Consider the following 14,281-nt stretch of genomic DNA (forward strand, 5'->3'; position numbering starts at 1 on the left):
CTAAAGGCAGGATATTGCTGAGCAGAGAACCACCAGTCTACCATTCTTAGGGCTTTGAGATTAAGCACCTTTTGTTGAGGGATCCACAAATTAAAAGACAGCTCGCTGCAACCTTAATCATATATCTTCTTTTTTCTGTTGTGTTAAGCGTTTTGTAACACTTCCGCTTACAAAACGTAAGTTTCACATATTCAATTAAGAAGCACCTTAACATACTTTGAACCTCAGTGTCAGTCAAACTCAAAACCACTGAACTCCTCTGAATCAGCATTCGCTACCGCAACAATCACATTATAGATCTGGAATAAAGTGACAAATGACAAATATTAGCATAGGGAAATAAATACCATCTCATCGTCTAAATAATTGTCAAATAAATACATTTTTACAAAGTGTCCATCGGTCAGTGGAAAGTGCAAAGACGCGATGTGTCCTGTTGGCATAGGTAGCTATAGGGACACATTACACAAAGGACCATGAAACAGTGAGAACAGACTGGGCCTTTCCCAGTGTTCACTTATGGTTCTCTAGTATTACAGGCCAATCTATCTAGAAATCAATGTTGACTACTATAGGCCTAACCTCCATAAATACACTACATGACCAAAAGTCATGGACACCGGCTCGTCAAACATCTCATTCCAAAATCATAGGCATTATATGGAGTTGGTCCCCCCTTTGCTGCTATAACAGCCTCCACTCTTCTGTAAAGGCTTTCCACTAGATGTTAGAACATTGCTGTGGGGACTTGTTTCTATTCAGCCAAAAGAGCATTAGTGAGGTCAGGCACTGATGTTGGGCCTGGCTGTTAGTCGGCATTCTAATTCATCCCAAAGGCGTTCGATGGGCTCGGTGCAGGCCAGTCAAGTTCTTCCACACTAATCTCGACAAACCCTTTCTGTATGGACCTCACTTTGTGCACTGGGGCATTGTCATGCAGAAACAGGAAAGGGCCTTCCCCAAACTGTTGCCACAAAGTTGGAAGCACCGAATCGTCTAAAATGTAATTGTATGCTGTAGCGTTAAGATGTCCCTTCACTGAAACTGAAGGGTCTAGCCCGAACCTTGAAAACAGCCCCAGAGCATTATTCCTCTTCCAAACTTTAGTTGGCACTATACATTGGGGTAGGTAGCGTTCTCCTGGCATCCGCCAAACCCATTTTCGTCCGTCGGACTGCCAGATGGTGAAGCGTGATTCATCACACCAGAGAACGCGTTTCCACTGCTCCAGAGTCCAATGGGGTCGAGCTTTACACCACTCCAGCCAACGATTGGCAATCTTACGCTACCGTTATGGAAATTTCATGAAGCTCCCGACGAACAGTTCTTGTGCTGACGTTGCTTCCAGAGGCAGTTTGGAACTCGGTAGTGAGCATTCGGCGTTGCCGTTCTGTGAGCTTGTGTGGCCTACCACTTCGCGGCTGAACCGTTGTTGCTCCTAGATGTTTTCACTTCACAATAACAGCACTTACAGTTGACCTGGGCAGCTCTGCCAGGGCAGAAATTTGACGAACTGACCTGTTGGAAAGGTGACATCCTATGACGTTGCCACTTTGAAAGTCACGCAGCTCTTCAGTAAGGCCATTCTACTGCCAATGTGTGTCTATGGAGATTGCATGGCTGTGTGCTCGATTTTATACTGAAATAACCAAATCCACTAATTTGAAGGGGTGTCCACATACTTTGTGTGTGTGGAGATATATATATATATCTCTCCACACACACAAATATATATATATTAGTGCACCTATAAAGTACTTATTGAGTCTATAAAGTACTCCATCTAGTCCAGTACTCTTTAGTTGGCATAATAAAAAGGTACACAAATGTAGTTAAATCTATAATCTGGCAATATGTACAGTGTGCACAAAAGGTATGGCTCCCCCGACAGGCTTAACACTAAGCGGATTGAACACAGACTGCTAGATAGTCTAAGCAAGTTCAAGATCTGTACAATAGTGGTTCTGTACGTGGTATCAGCGTACAAACAAACACAGCGTAGGCCTACTCATTAAGCTGCAAGACCAAATCTATGGTACATACACATACCATTCTAATTGCTATGATTACTTGAATTTAGTAGAAAACAAAAGAATAGAAAAACCCTGGTTGTTAATATTATTGCACCCATTGACGTCAAGTGAAGAGGTGGTGCCATCTAATCGAGCTAAATGAGGCATAAGAGCAGTCGGATGCTAAGAGGTGATAGCATCAGGACTCAAACAATCCAATTATCAACATCTGACCTGGAAATGTTTGCGCCAAAAACAAACTTGTAGATAAGGATGATAAGTAGTCAAAGTGATGGACGGTAGATAATAGTGCTTATTGATGAAACCATCGGAGCGTGTCGAGGTGATAGCGTTGACAGGATTGAAGGAGACATGTTGTATAAGAGGTACAGGTGTTAGTGCACGTGCGCGCACACACACACACACACACACACAGAAAACACCCTTTGGGATCTGCTATTTGAGGCCCTCTCCTATAGCAATATCCTCTTGAGCAGTCCATTCAAAGGTGCAGAAAGAACAAATACTGCCATCACCGTCCCCAGAGTCAATGACCCTGACTCGGCCACTTGTTCTCACTTAGGTCCTCTTTGGTCTTCTGGATGCAGGTGAAGATCTCCTGGAAAAGGGCCTTGTACTCCGGCTGAGGCCCGTTGTCTTCGGGGACAGCTGGGAGCCCGATGGAGGTGGCCGAACTTGAGAGGCGCCGTCGAGGGTAACTGACAGTGCCGTGGGAACTGTGGGGTGTCTGCACGGCCTTGTGACTGAGCCCGTCTGCCCCCAGCTGGCAGCGCCGCAGAAGCTCCTCGTATTTGACCTGCAGGAGGCAAACGTTCAGTCACTCATTGGCAATTTCCACACTGTATAACAAACTCAAATTACTGTATAAAAATGTAATTTGCTTCACTTCCTAGACCTTTTGTTTGTCATTCTTATTCATAGGGCACATCGTAAACAAATTGAAATATTTCACCCTCGGTCTTTGTGTTGATTATGCAATAATGAGAAATGAAACCCTTTACCTGCAGTGCACTATACTGGGCATCCACCTCATTGAGCAGGGAAATTCCTCTCTGTTTCACCGCCTCTGCTCTTCTGATACATGTACGCTCATGCCCCCGCCGGATGTCGTCTGCTAGTGTCCCCTTCAGAACACTTTCGCTGTTGCACCTCTGCAGGCTGCGCCTCCCCTGCTCCCCCACCTCCTTCTCCTCCTCCTTTTGTACCAGACTGGGCTTCTCCTCTGGGGCGAAGAAGATTGTGTCAGGCAGCAGTAGCCGGTCAGGTCTCCTAACGCTGGTGGAGTAGAGTATTGTCTTTATTATGCTGAATATACAAACAACATGTACCAAGTATGAATAGAAAGTGTCATGATCGTACCTGTTGGCGTAGTCGGCCTGCCACAGCTGCCGTAGCTCCTCCACCTCTGTCTCCAGCTCCCTCTGCCTAGCCCGGCAGCCCTCCAGCAGGGCCAGTCGCTGCTCCAGAGCCCCGTTCTCCCTGGCAGTCAGCTCAGTCTCCTGTTCCGCTGCCTCCCGCTTCCCCCGCTCAGAGGCCAGAACAGCCTGCAGGGTCTGGATGGAGCGCTGGAGCACAGAGTTCTCCTCCTCGGGATCTGGGTCCTGACAGGACTCCTTCCTTGCTGTCCAGGAATGCTCCACACGCAGGCTCTCATAGGCCATGTACCTGGGACAGGGAAAAGGACTAAGGTTCAACAAGATGGTGAAAGTGGTTATAGAGGCCTGTTTTTTATCATGTACAGTACCAGTCAAAAGTTTGGACACCTACTCATTCAAGAGTTTCTTTATTATGACTATTTTCTACATTGTAGAATAGTGAAGACATCAAATCTATGAAATAACACATCTGGAATCATGTATTAACCAACAAAAGTGTTAATCAAATATACAGTGGCGTCAAACCTGGTCAAGAACTACAGGAAACATATGATCTCTGTAATTGCAAACAAAGGTTTCTGTACCAAATATTAAGTTCTGCTTTTCTGATGTATCAAATACTTATGTCATGCAATAAAATGCAAATTAATTACTTAAAAATCATACAATGTGATTTTCTGGATTTTTGTTTTAGATTCCGTCTCTCACAGTTGAAGTGTACCTAAGATAAAAAATGACAGACCTCTACATGCTTTGTAAGTAGGAAAACCTGCAAAATCGGCAGTGTATCAAATACTTGTTCTCCCCACTGTATATCAAATCAAGTTTATTTTATATAGCCCTTCGTACATCAGCTAATATCTCGAAGTGCTGTACATATTATATTTAAGATTCTTCAAAGTAGCAACCGTTTGCCTTGACAGCTTTGCACACTCATTCTCTCAATCAGCTTCATGAGGTAGTCACCTGGAATGCATTTAAATTATCAGGTGTAACTAGTTAAAAGTTCATTTGTGGAATTTCTTTCCTTCTTAATTAATGCGTTTGAGCCAATCAGTTGTGTTGTGACAAGGTAGGGGTGGTATACAGAAGATAACCCTATTTGGTAAAAGACTAAGTCCATATTATGGAAAGAACAGCTCAAATAAGCAAAGAGAAACGACAGTCCATCATTATTTTAAGACATCGGTTAATGTGGAAGGTCAGTCAATGTAGAAAATTAAGAACTTTGAAAGTTTCTTCAAGTGCAGTCGCAAAAACCATCAAGGGCTATGATGAAACTGGCTCTCATGAGGACCGCCACAGGAAAGACCCAGAGCTACCTCTGCTGCAGAGGATAAGTTCATTAGAGTTACCAGCCTCAGAAATTGCAGCCCAAATAAATGCTTCAGAGTTCAGTAACAGACATCTCAACATCAACTGTTCAGAGGAGACTGCGTGAATCAGGCCTTCATGGTCCAATTGCTGCTACGAAACCACTACTAAAGGACACCACTACGAAGAGACTTGCTTGGGCCAAGAAACACGAGCAATGGACATTAGACTGGTGGAAATGTGTCCTTAGGTCTGATGAGTCCATATTTTAGATTTTTGGTTCCAACCGCCTTGTCTTTATGAGATGCAGAATAGGTTAACGGATGATCTCTACATGTGTGGTTCCCAACGTGAAGCATGGAGAAGGAGGTGTGATGCTGCTTTACTTGTGACAACGTCAGTGATTTATTTAGAATTCAAGGCACACTTAACCAGAATGACTACCACAACATTCAGCAGTGATATGCCATCCCTTCTGGTTTGAGCCTAGTGGGACTATCATTTGTTTTTCAACAGGACAATGACCCAACACACCTCCAGGCCGTGTAAGGGCTATTTGACCAAGAAGGAGAGGGATGGAGTGCTGCATCAGATGACCTGGCCTCCAATCACCCGAGCTCAATCCAATTGAGATGGTTTGGGATGAGTTGGACCGCAGAGTGAAGGAAAAGCAGCCAACAAGTGCTCAGCATATGTGGAAACTTCAAGACTGTTGGAAAAGCATTCCAGGTGAAGCTGGTTGAGAAAATGCCAAGAGTGTGCAAAGCTGTCATCAAGGCAAAGGGTGGCTACTTTGAAGTATCTCAAATATATTTTGATTTGTTTAACACTTTTTTGTTTACTACATGATTCCCTGTTTGTTATTTCATAGTTTTGATGTTTTCACTATTATTCTACAATGCAGAAAATAGTACAAATAAAGAAAAACCCTTGGATAGTAGGTGTGTCCAAACTTTTGACTGGTACTGTATGTGTTTTATCAGTGGTTTTGTATTGCATGCTAAAACAGGCTACTAAACTATGTGTGTATGTTAGTGTGTGTATACAGGCTAGACTTAACCCCCTCAAAGATTTATCTGCAGGGGATTATGTCCGAAAAGCCTTGGCCCAGATTAGGTGGTCTGGGTCTGTGTGACCTGGGGACACCCAGTCAGCACATGGCTGATAATAGCGGTAATACATAGTCATTACACTATGGACCCATATCAATAGTCAAAGTGTCTCTCTGCCTGTCTCCTTTACTTAATGTGTACTGAAAGGGAATACACAGTAGGCAGATCACTATAAGGGGAAGAGATGAGAAGAGGCTCTATGACTGCTGGTTTGACACCATTGATGATCGATAGTGCAGTTTCTATAAAAACTTTCAGAAGGACCTGTAACTTGGCCAGACACACAGTTCCTGGAATGATGTACTTTAACTTGGCCAGTGACAAACATTCAGGCTAGCTGAAGTAAAACATTCCCCTCAAGGCACATGCTTGTTACTGTACTTTAAAATAACATTTACGGTAACTTCCTCTGTTTATTGTTTGTTATTGTGTTCCCTCTCTTAGCATGCACATAATCTCCAAATTGTTTAGTTACTATATCAGAGTGCAGGGAATTAGTGTTGTGACACAAAGCTCACTGTGACCATTCCCACTGGAGAATGAGAAACCAAATTAGCTGGCCTTAGAGTTGGTCTCTTGTCTCCATCTACTCTCTTCTCAGCCTAGTCTTGGTTGGCATGGTTGAGATGAGAATTAAATTGATCAACATTGATTTGAGCTGAATAAAGCTGAACACATCTGGTTCTGTGGTGGAATGGCTATGTTTTAGAGTAACAATAACATAAGCGGTTTGTTGGCACCAGGTTCAATTGCACAGCTGCAGGACACATACATGCACACACTCACTTGTCTTTCTGCAGGTCATACAGTTCCTTGAGGCAGGACACACTCTGTGCTCCGAGGTTGTGTCTCTGTTCGGCCAGTTCTCTCCTGCTCCGGTCAGACTGGGCTGTCCTCAGCTCCTCCACCTGGGTCTGCAAGTCCTCCATGTGGGTCTCAAGACTGTTGATTGTTTCTGTCAGGCTGAGAGAGAGGACGAGCATAGAAGTGGTTCGAATTACTGAGCTTTGTGGAGAAAATTAATTTAGCCAAAACCTTGCCTCTTAATAAATTTGGGGTCTAAGTATTTATACTGGGGGGGGGAAATGTTTGCAGTTACTATTTTCAGAAAGGAATCACAAAGTCCTGAGTCTCACCAGTTGATCCTCTGCTGGGCGACGCGGTTGTCCAGAATCAGCCTGTGGTTGCCCTGCTCCAGGTCTCTGGCCGCCACATCTAGCTGCTCGTATACCTTAGCATGCTGGTCATTCATGTGCCTCAGCAAATCCACCTGCTTAGTCAGGTACTGGGAGGAGGTCAAAGGTAATTGCCATTGAAATAGGATGGATAGAACAGTTTTTGGGTCCACTAATAGGGTCCAGCGTTTGTCAGGTGATAGAGTTTATACTGTATGTAAGTATTGATCAAGCATTTAATTATGGTTCCATTATGACTGTTACAGTATGCGAGTCCTCTCATTCTTGCAATTCAATTCTCAGAACAATGATCCATTACGAAACAGGTCAGTGCGTCTTCTGAAGAGGACCAGAAGCACCGAACACACTTTTGGACTGGCAAAACACTGTGGCTTTGTGACCGGAATACTTTATGCAAGCATAGGGCTGGGACATATACCACTTAGCATTATCAGGATGGGTCACTGCCACTTGTTAAAGGACTCCTAAGTGATCCCCCTGTGTGCCCTCGAACCATCATGACTAATTCAAATCATTAGATTTTGATATTAACTGACTGACAGACGAGGCATAGGAGGATAAATCACTAACCCACATCACTCAGTGATCTCCTTCAGAGAGACACACTTCAGTTGAAAAATACGTCAATGGAACTTTGAGCTGGTTCAATTACATGTGAAAGATACCTTACTGATCTTGCAGTCAAAAATGTACAAAGACCTTAAGAGTCCAAAGTGAAAAAAATAGCAGTGTCACAATACTGACAGATGAGTAACACTGTCACAGTAGTTGCATAGGTGACAATAGTACCTTGAACTTTACATATCTATCTAACCGTTACCTGAAAATAAAAAGCATATATTCCTCTGTTAAAGGATCCAACCCTTTTTTTTCCAATTTTCACCTAAAATGACATACCCAAATCTAACTGCCTGTAGCTCAGGACCTGAAGCAAGGATATGCATATTCTTGAAACTATTTGAAAGGAAAAACTTTAAAGTTTGTGGAAATGTGAAATTAATGTAGGAGAATATAACACATTAGATCTGGTAAAAGATAATACAAATAAAAAAAACATGTGTTTTCTCTTTTTGTTCCATCATCTTTGAAATGCAAGAATAAGGCGATTACATGACTTAGAACTCTAAGCGTAATTTCGATTTTGGCCACTAGATGGCAGCAGTATCTGTGCAAAGTTTTAGACTGATCCAATGAACTGTTGCATTACTGTTCAAAATGTTGTATCAAGTCTGCCCAAATATTCCCTAAATCGGTTAATTGAAACATTTAAGTTTATAACTGTGCACTCTCCTCAAACAATAGCAATGGTATTATTTCACTGTATTAGCTACTGTAAATTGGAAAGTGCAGTTGGATTAACAAGAATTTAAGTTTTCTGCCCATATAAGACATAGCTATGTCCTGGAAAATGTTCTTGTTACTTACGTCATGCTAATCACATTAGCGCACGTTAGCTCAACCGTCCAGCGGGGGGACACCGATCCTGTAGAGGTTTTAACCCTCTAGTCTAAGACCTCTGTCTTGACGTTTAACCCCAGGATGTCCGACTATACCAACTGTCCCGTTCTATTTGAATTACTGGAGAGACCATCTTACTGACAGCAAGTCAACAAAGGACCTTAAAATTCTTTACAGTGCTTATTATGAGGCCAATGCCTTCAGTGCTTAGAGTTGTAATCCCATGTATCTGACCATCTCTATATGTGGTGTCTGTACCTGGTCTTAGGCTACTCTTGGGCTATTCCACGGTAACAGAATGATGCAAAGTTTGGTAACAGAATGATGGTCTGTGCTGTTTGTGCCGTCATTCTGTTACCAAACGTTGCCTCTGCACTGTTCTTCAAGTAAGCGTGTTTTGGGTAAAATTTTCTGTGGAAATTGTTAAAAGTAGTCCTTGTACATGAAGTTGTATGTTTTAATTTTTTCACTTTGCGATCATTGGTTTTTATTTTACGTACATTTGAAAGTGGAAAATTGGGAGTCTCAGCATCATTCTGTTACTGTGGAATTGCCATTTTTCGTTAATGTTAAAATCCCCTGTGATTGGTTGTGTGCTGAACGAACACGTTGCGCCTGAACACCGTTTGAATGTATCACCTGTTTGTGTGAACTCGTTGAGACTGCTCACCGGACACATACTGCTTGTTCCACCATGGTCACCCAAAGCTAGCACCTGCGCAGTGCACATATTTGCTAATCTTTGTACAGATCTGTTGTTCATGCTTATTTGTTTGGAAATGAAGTGATTTATTGTACAAATCAGACCTGTTCCGCATGCCCGGCACCTATAGCTCAAGTCGACCCTTGTGAACCAGCAAGGAGTTCATACTTAAGAAGTGGTCACTAGTCAGGATGATGGAGGAAAGGCAGAAAGGTCTGATACGAAAATGTCATGTTGTTTGTACCACTACCCTAACTGAGAACATGTGTGTTTGAGTACTCAGCAGGATACATCCCATGAATATAGTGAGGGTACTATTAGGGAACCCCAAAATGTTGGTCGTTAAACACACCATCATATATCATGAGGTGCGAGGCAGGAAAGAGCATTTGCACACCAAGTTCTCTTAGGCTATGCTGTCTAAACACAGCCTTAGATACCCTGTGTTGAGAGGCAGGATAACATCAGTAGTAACTATGTGAAAGTTCACTACCTTGACTAAGCCTTTGGCTACTGAAGGAAGCATAAAGCCGTTGGCCACTGCTCTCCTTATAGAGAGGTGAAAGGTGTCCTAAAGGTTCCTTAAAGATAGTAAGACAAATACCTGTCCTTGCATTGCACCATGCCAAGGACCAATTAAGTCATGAGCTAATCCAGACAGGCTTTCACTTTATCCCATTTAACGAGAGGAAACTAACGATCGGAAGAGCCTGACAAGAAAAGAGATTTGGGGGAGAGATTTGTCAACGTGGACTTTCGGCTCCCATTGATGGACTTGTTGGTCTGTGCGTAGGGTTTTTTCCTAATGACGTCATACAGTTGAGCTAAGCTTCTTATTGCTTTTGAACACCGAAGCCCTGTTTTTGTTTACATACAGGACAGGTGCAATTCCTTCGGAAAGTATTCAGACCCCTTGACTTTTTCCACATTTTGTTACGTTACAGCTTTATTCTAAAAAGATTCTCAGCAATCTACACAGAATACCCCATAATGACAAAGTGAAAACAGGTTTAGAAATTTTTGCAAATTGATTCAAATAAAAAAACAGAAATACCTTATTTACATAAGTATTCAGACCCTTTGCTATGAGACTCGAAATTGAGCTCAGGCGCATCCTGTTTCCATTGATCATCCTTGAGATGTTTCTACAACCACAGTCCACCTGTGGTAAATTAAATTGATTGGACATGATTTGGAAAGGCACACATCTGTATATATAAAGGTCCCACAGTTGACAGGGCATGTTCGAGGCACAGATCTGAGGAAGGGTACCAAAAACAATTCTGCAGCATTGAAGGTCCCCAAGAAAACGGTGGCCTCCATCCTTAAATGGAAGAAGTTTGGAACCACCAAGACTCTTCCTAGAGCTGGCCGCCCGGCCAAACTGAGCAATCGGGGGGGAGAAGGGCCTTGGTCAGGGAGGTGACCAAGAACCCAATGGTCACTGACAGTAAAAGGAACATGACAGCCTGCTTAGAGTTTGCCAAAAGGCACCTAAAGGACTCAGACCATGAGAAACAATATTCTCTGGTCTGATGAAACCAAGATTCAACTCTTTGACCTGAATGCCAAGCATCACGTCTGGAGGAAACCTGGCACCATCCCTACGGTGAAGCATGGTGGTGGCAGCATCATGCTGTGGGGGTGTTTTTCAGCAGCAGAGACTGGGAGACTAGTCAGTATCAAGAGAAAGTACAGAGAGATCTGAAACCCTGCTCCAGAGTGCTCAGGACCTCAGACTGGGGCAAAGGTTCACCTTCCAACAGGACAATGCACACAGCCAAGACAACGCAGGATTGGCTTTAGGACAAGTCTCTGAATGTCCTTGAGTGGCCCAGCCAGAGCCCGGACTTTAACATCTCTGGAGTGACCTGAAAATGTGCAGCAGCGCTCCCAATCCAACCTGACAGAGCTGAAGAAACTCCCCAAATACAGGTGTGCCAATCTTGTAGCATCATACCAAAGAAGACTCAAGGCTGTAATTGCTGCCAAAGGTGATTCAACAAAGTACTGTAATGAAACAGTCAGGGAGCAAGTCTCGAACCCTCGACCTTCTAGCCCGAAGTCCAGCACGCTAGCGACTGTGCCGCAAAAGCATGCTTGTGCGGCAGAGTCGATATCCGTGCTTATAAACCCAGGGTCGTTACACTACTTCCTCCTTTCAAAGAGCGCGTCCTCGCGCTAGCTTGCGACTCTACGTCTTACAGGAACGCGCTCACCGGCCAAGCACACTCACTGCCGTGGATGCAAGGTCCGATCACTTCTGACACCAATGTAATGAAACAGGCAGAGAGCAGGTCTCGAACCCTCGACCTTCTAGCCCAAAGTCCAGTGCGCTATCGACTGTGCCACAAAAGCATGCTCATGCGGAAGAGTCAATATTAGCGCTTATAAACCCAGGGTCGTTACACTACTGTGAAAAGAGTCTGAATACTTATGTAAACGTGATGTTTTTTAGTTTTTTTATTAATTAGCAAAAATTGAAAAAACTGTTTTTGCTGTCATTATGGGGTATTGTGTATAGACTGATGAGGGGGAAAAAAACAATAATACATTTTAGAATAAGGCTGTACCCTAACAAAATGTGTAAAACGTTGTGGGGTCTGAATACTTTCCGAAGGACAGGTTAGCTAAGACTAAGTCAGTTTGGTGAATGAATGTAGGGCTACTCCAGTGGTACAGTATCTGCAAAATTATAATTTATTAATAAGCAATATTCCAGCCATAGTGACCTTCAGAGCAAGGTTTAAAAAGTGATTCATTCATATTACACATCTTATGTTGCCGACTGATTCTAAATCATTGGGGGAAAAAATTAGCCTACAATGTGGTGTGCGTGTTTGTATTTGCTCTCAGTGACCTAGTATGATCATATTTAGACTAGCTACCTCAATCTCCTGCAGCTGCTCCTGGTTGGTGGAGTACATCTGCTGCAGCCCCTGCTCCAACTCATGGTTCCGGTCCAGCAGGGTCTTACCCAGCTGAGCCGCCAAATGGAGATCTGTAAATAGATACACGCAAACAAAACACATTCATTGTATATGTAACAGGGTTGGTTATGTTTCCAACTTGCCTCTAAAGAAAGGTGTATTTAAAGTTCAAGCATTCTTATTGGTTAGTTCAATTCCGATGAAAATAAGGCAGAAAGGGGGAGATCGCGAACGTCAGGTCTCCCCAGTATGAAAATGTGACGCAATGGGTAGGTCACGTTCTGAATACTGTTTTCTGTTTTTATATTTTACAATGTGTACATTGCTGATTTATACATGTGTGGGTATATGGTACCTGTTAGGGATTAAGTGGCTTTCTGGGATATGCTTTGGTATATCATTGCTGTATATAAGTGTGTTAGCTAGCATGCACCGATGTAATGGTCACATAAGCCCACTGCTAACACAGATGTTTTCATGCTACAGATTTTACCATCGACAGCCATCAACATCATTAAGCCCTGCACAACTAACGTGATGTTTCCTATTTAACAAATAATAAATAATGCTCAACTGGGACCACTGGCTGGGGTGATTTATTTGGACAAAACACAACGCAAGGAGAGTACGATTATCACTGTTGCATATACACACTAAACATGGATCAATTCACACTTTCACAAATGTGTACACACAGTATGTTAGGCTCCTTTAGTCCAATATTGGGCTAACATTACTCCTTTTAGTCCAAGGACCTTACATGTTCTGTTTAAAGGTGAATTGGCTCTGGAAGCCTAAACTCCATCTAAATCGATTCTCAATTGCGGTATGGTTCTAGAAACATAAATCCCTCTACTTTCATATCACATCAATATTATTTCCAAATGCAAAATACACACTTCCTGTACACAGATTTAAGCGGTTTTAACACAGTTGCAGCCGACAGTATTTTTCAGTGACAACACGTTTGTGGCGTCTGACTTCCGTTTACACACGTGTTCAGAGACGCAGATAGCTAATTTGCACAGGTAGTCAACCTGTTTTCTGGAAACAAGCACTGTAACATGGAAATATGGCTGTGTGGGAACCATAACAAAATAAAGGTGTATCAATTTAACCTTTTGTTTTGTATAACGAGAACGTCTAGCAACCCAAAGGTTGCGAGTTCGAATCGCATTGCGGATAACTTTTGTATTTTAGCAACTTTTTCAACTACTTACTACTTTAAGCTACTTTGCATGTTAGCTAACCCTTAACCCTTTTAGCCAACCCTTCCTTTAAACTAACCCCCTAGCCTAGCTAACGCTAGCATCCTAGCCACCTAGCTAGAATTCGTAACATATTATATTGCAAAATCGTAACATATTCTAATTTCATAACATTACAAATTATAATTCAGAACATATCATACAAAATGGGTGATGGACATCCACAAATTAATACATAATATACGAAACTTATCATACTAAATGGAGTGTATTGGATTTACATACAGAATAATACAAAATGCTCTGAGACCAGGTTGCAGCCAGCCACGTAATGAGTGTCATGATCAACAACATACAGGTGCACAATAATCATGTAGTACACATATACATGCAAATAGTGCCCAAACAAACTACAAAAACTGTAGCCTACACACACACGACACAACAATCAACACATGGGAAGTGACAGCCTCAGGATATCCTGGCAACAAGAAGGCTCTCAGTAATTCTCAATATAGACCCCACTACCTTGTAATTATTTTCCAATCTGTAACCTCAGATGACTGTATAATAGTGGAGTCGTATTGCAATAAGAGGCTGGTGATTGTTCTCTCTCAGCTGCGGCTGTTTAGGGCGCAACCGAGCTATCCCTCCCTTCAACGCCCGCAACACAAGTATCTTACCGTGCTCAAGGTCCTGTTTGCCATACCATGGCTCCTCATCCTTGAGCTCAAACTCTTCCTCCACTATCATATCGGTCAGCATTTTCCACTTTACAATTGTATCCCAATAGAGAGTGCACGCTCCACCCGGCAGAATCCTAAAACACCGGTGTGATAAACAGCCTGGAGTGACCAGACAATATCCTCTGGTGTCGTAGTCTGGTGTCTTTCTGCGGCAACGTGGCAATCTGCGCAGCCGGAGAACGAACTCAGCCCCTAAGTAAAAAGC

At 42.9% G+C, this 14,281-nt stretch overlaps 1 protein-coding gene across 1 annotated transcript; it reads right to left on the reverse strand.

Moving 5' to 3' along the window:
• Window positions 1–1,696: 1,696 nt before the first annotated feature.
• LOC120044713 (cerebellar degeneration-related protein 2-like) lies at window positions 1,697–14,227 on the reverse strand. Its single transcript, XM_038989391.1, has 7 exons — window positions 14,014–14,227; window positions 12,081–12,193; window positions 6,972–7,120; window positions 6,622–6,798; window positions 3,393–3,698; window positions 3,035–3,308; window positions 1,697–2,829 (listed from the first exon to the last, which is right to left on the reverse strand). The coding sequence occupies exons 1-7, from the start codon at window positions 14,093–14,095 to the stop codon at window positions 2,560–2,562; spliced, it is 1,371 nt and encodes a 456-aa protein (XP_038845319.1). The 5' UTR covers window positions 14,096–14,227; the 3' UTR covers window positions 1,697–2,559.
• Between the last annotated feature and the right edge of the window lie 54 nt (window positions 14,228–14,281).

Source organism: Salvelinus namaycush, chromosome 3, assembly GCF_016432855.1.
Source record: "Salvelinus namaycush isolate Seneca chromosome 3, SaNama_1.0, whole genome shotgun sequence".
Classification (NCBI taxonomy): Eukaryota; Metazoa; Chordata; class Actinopteri; order Salmoniformes; family Salmonidae; genus Salvelinus; species Salvelinus namaycush.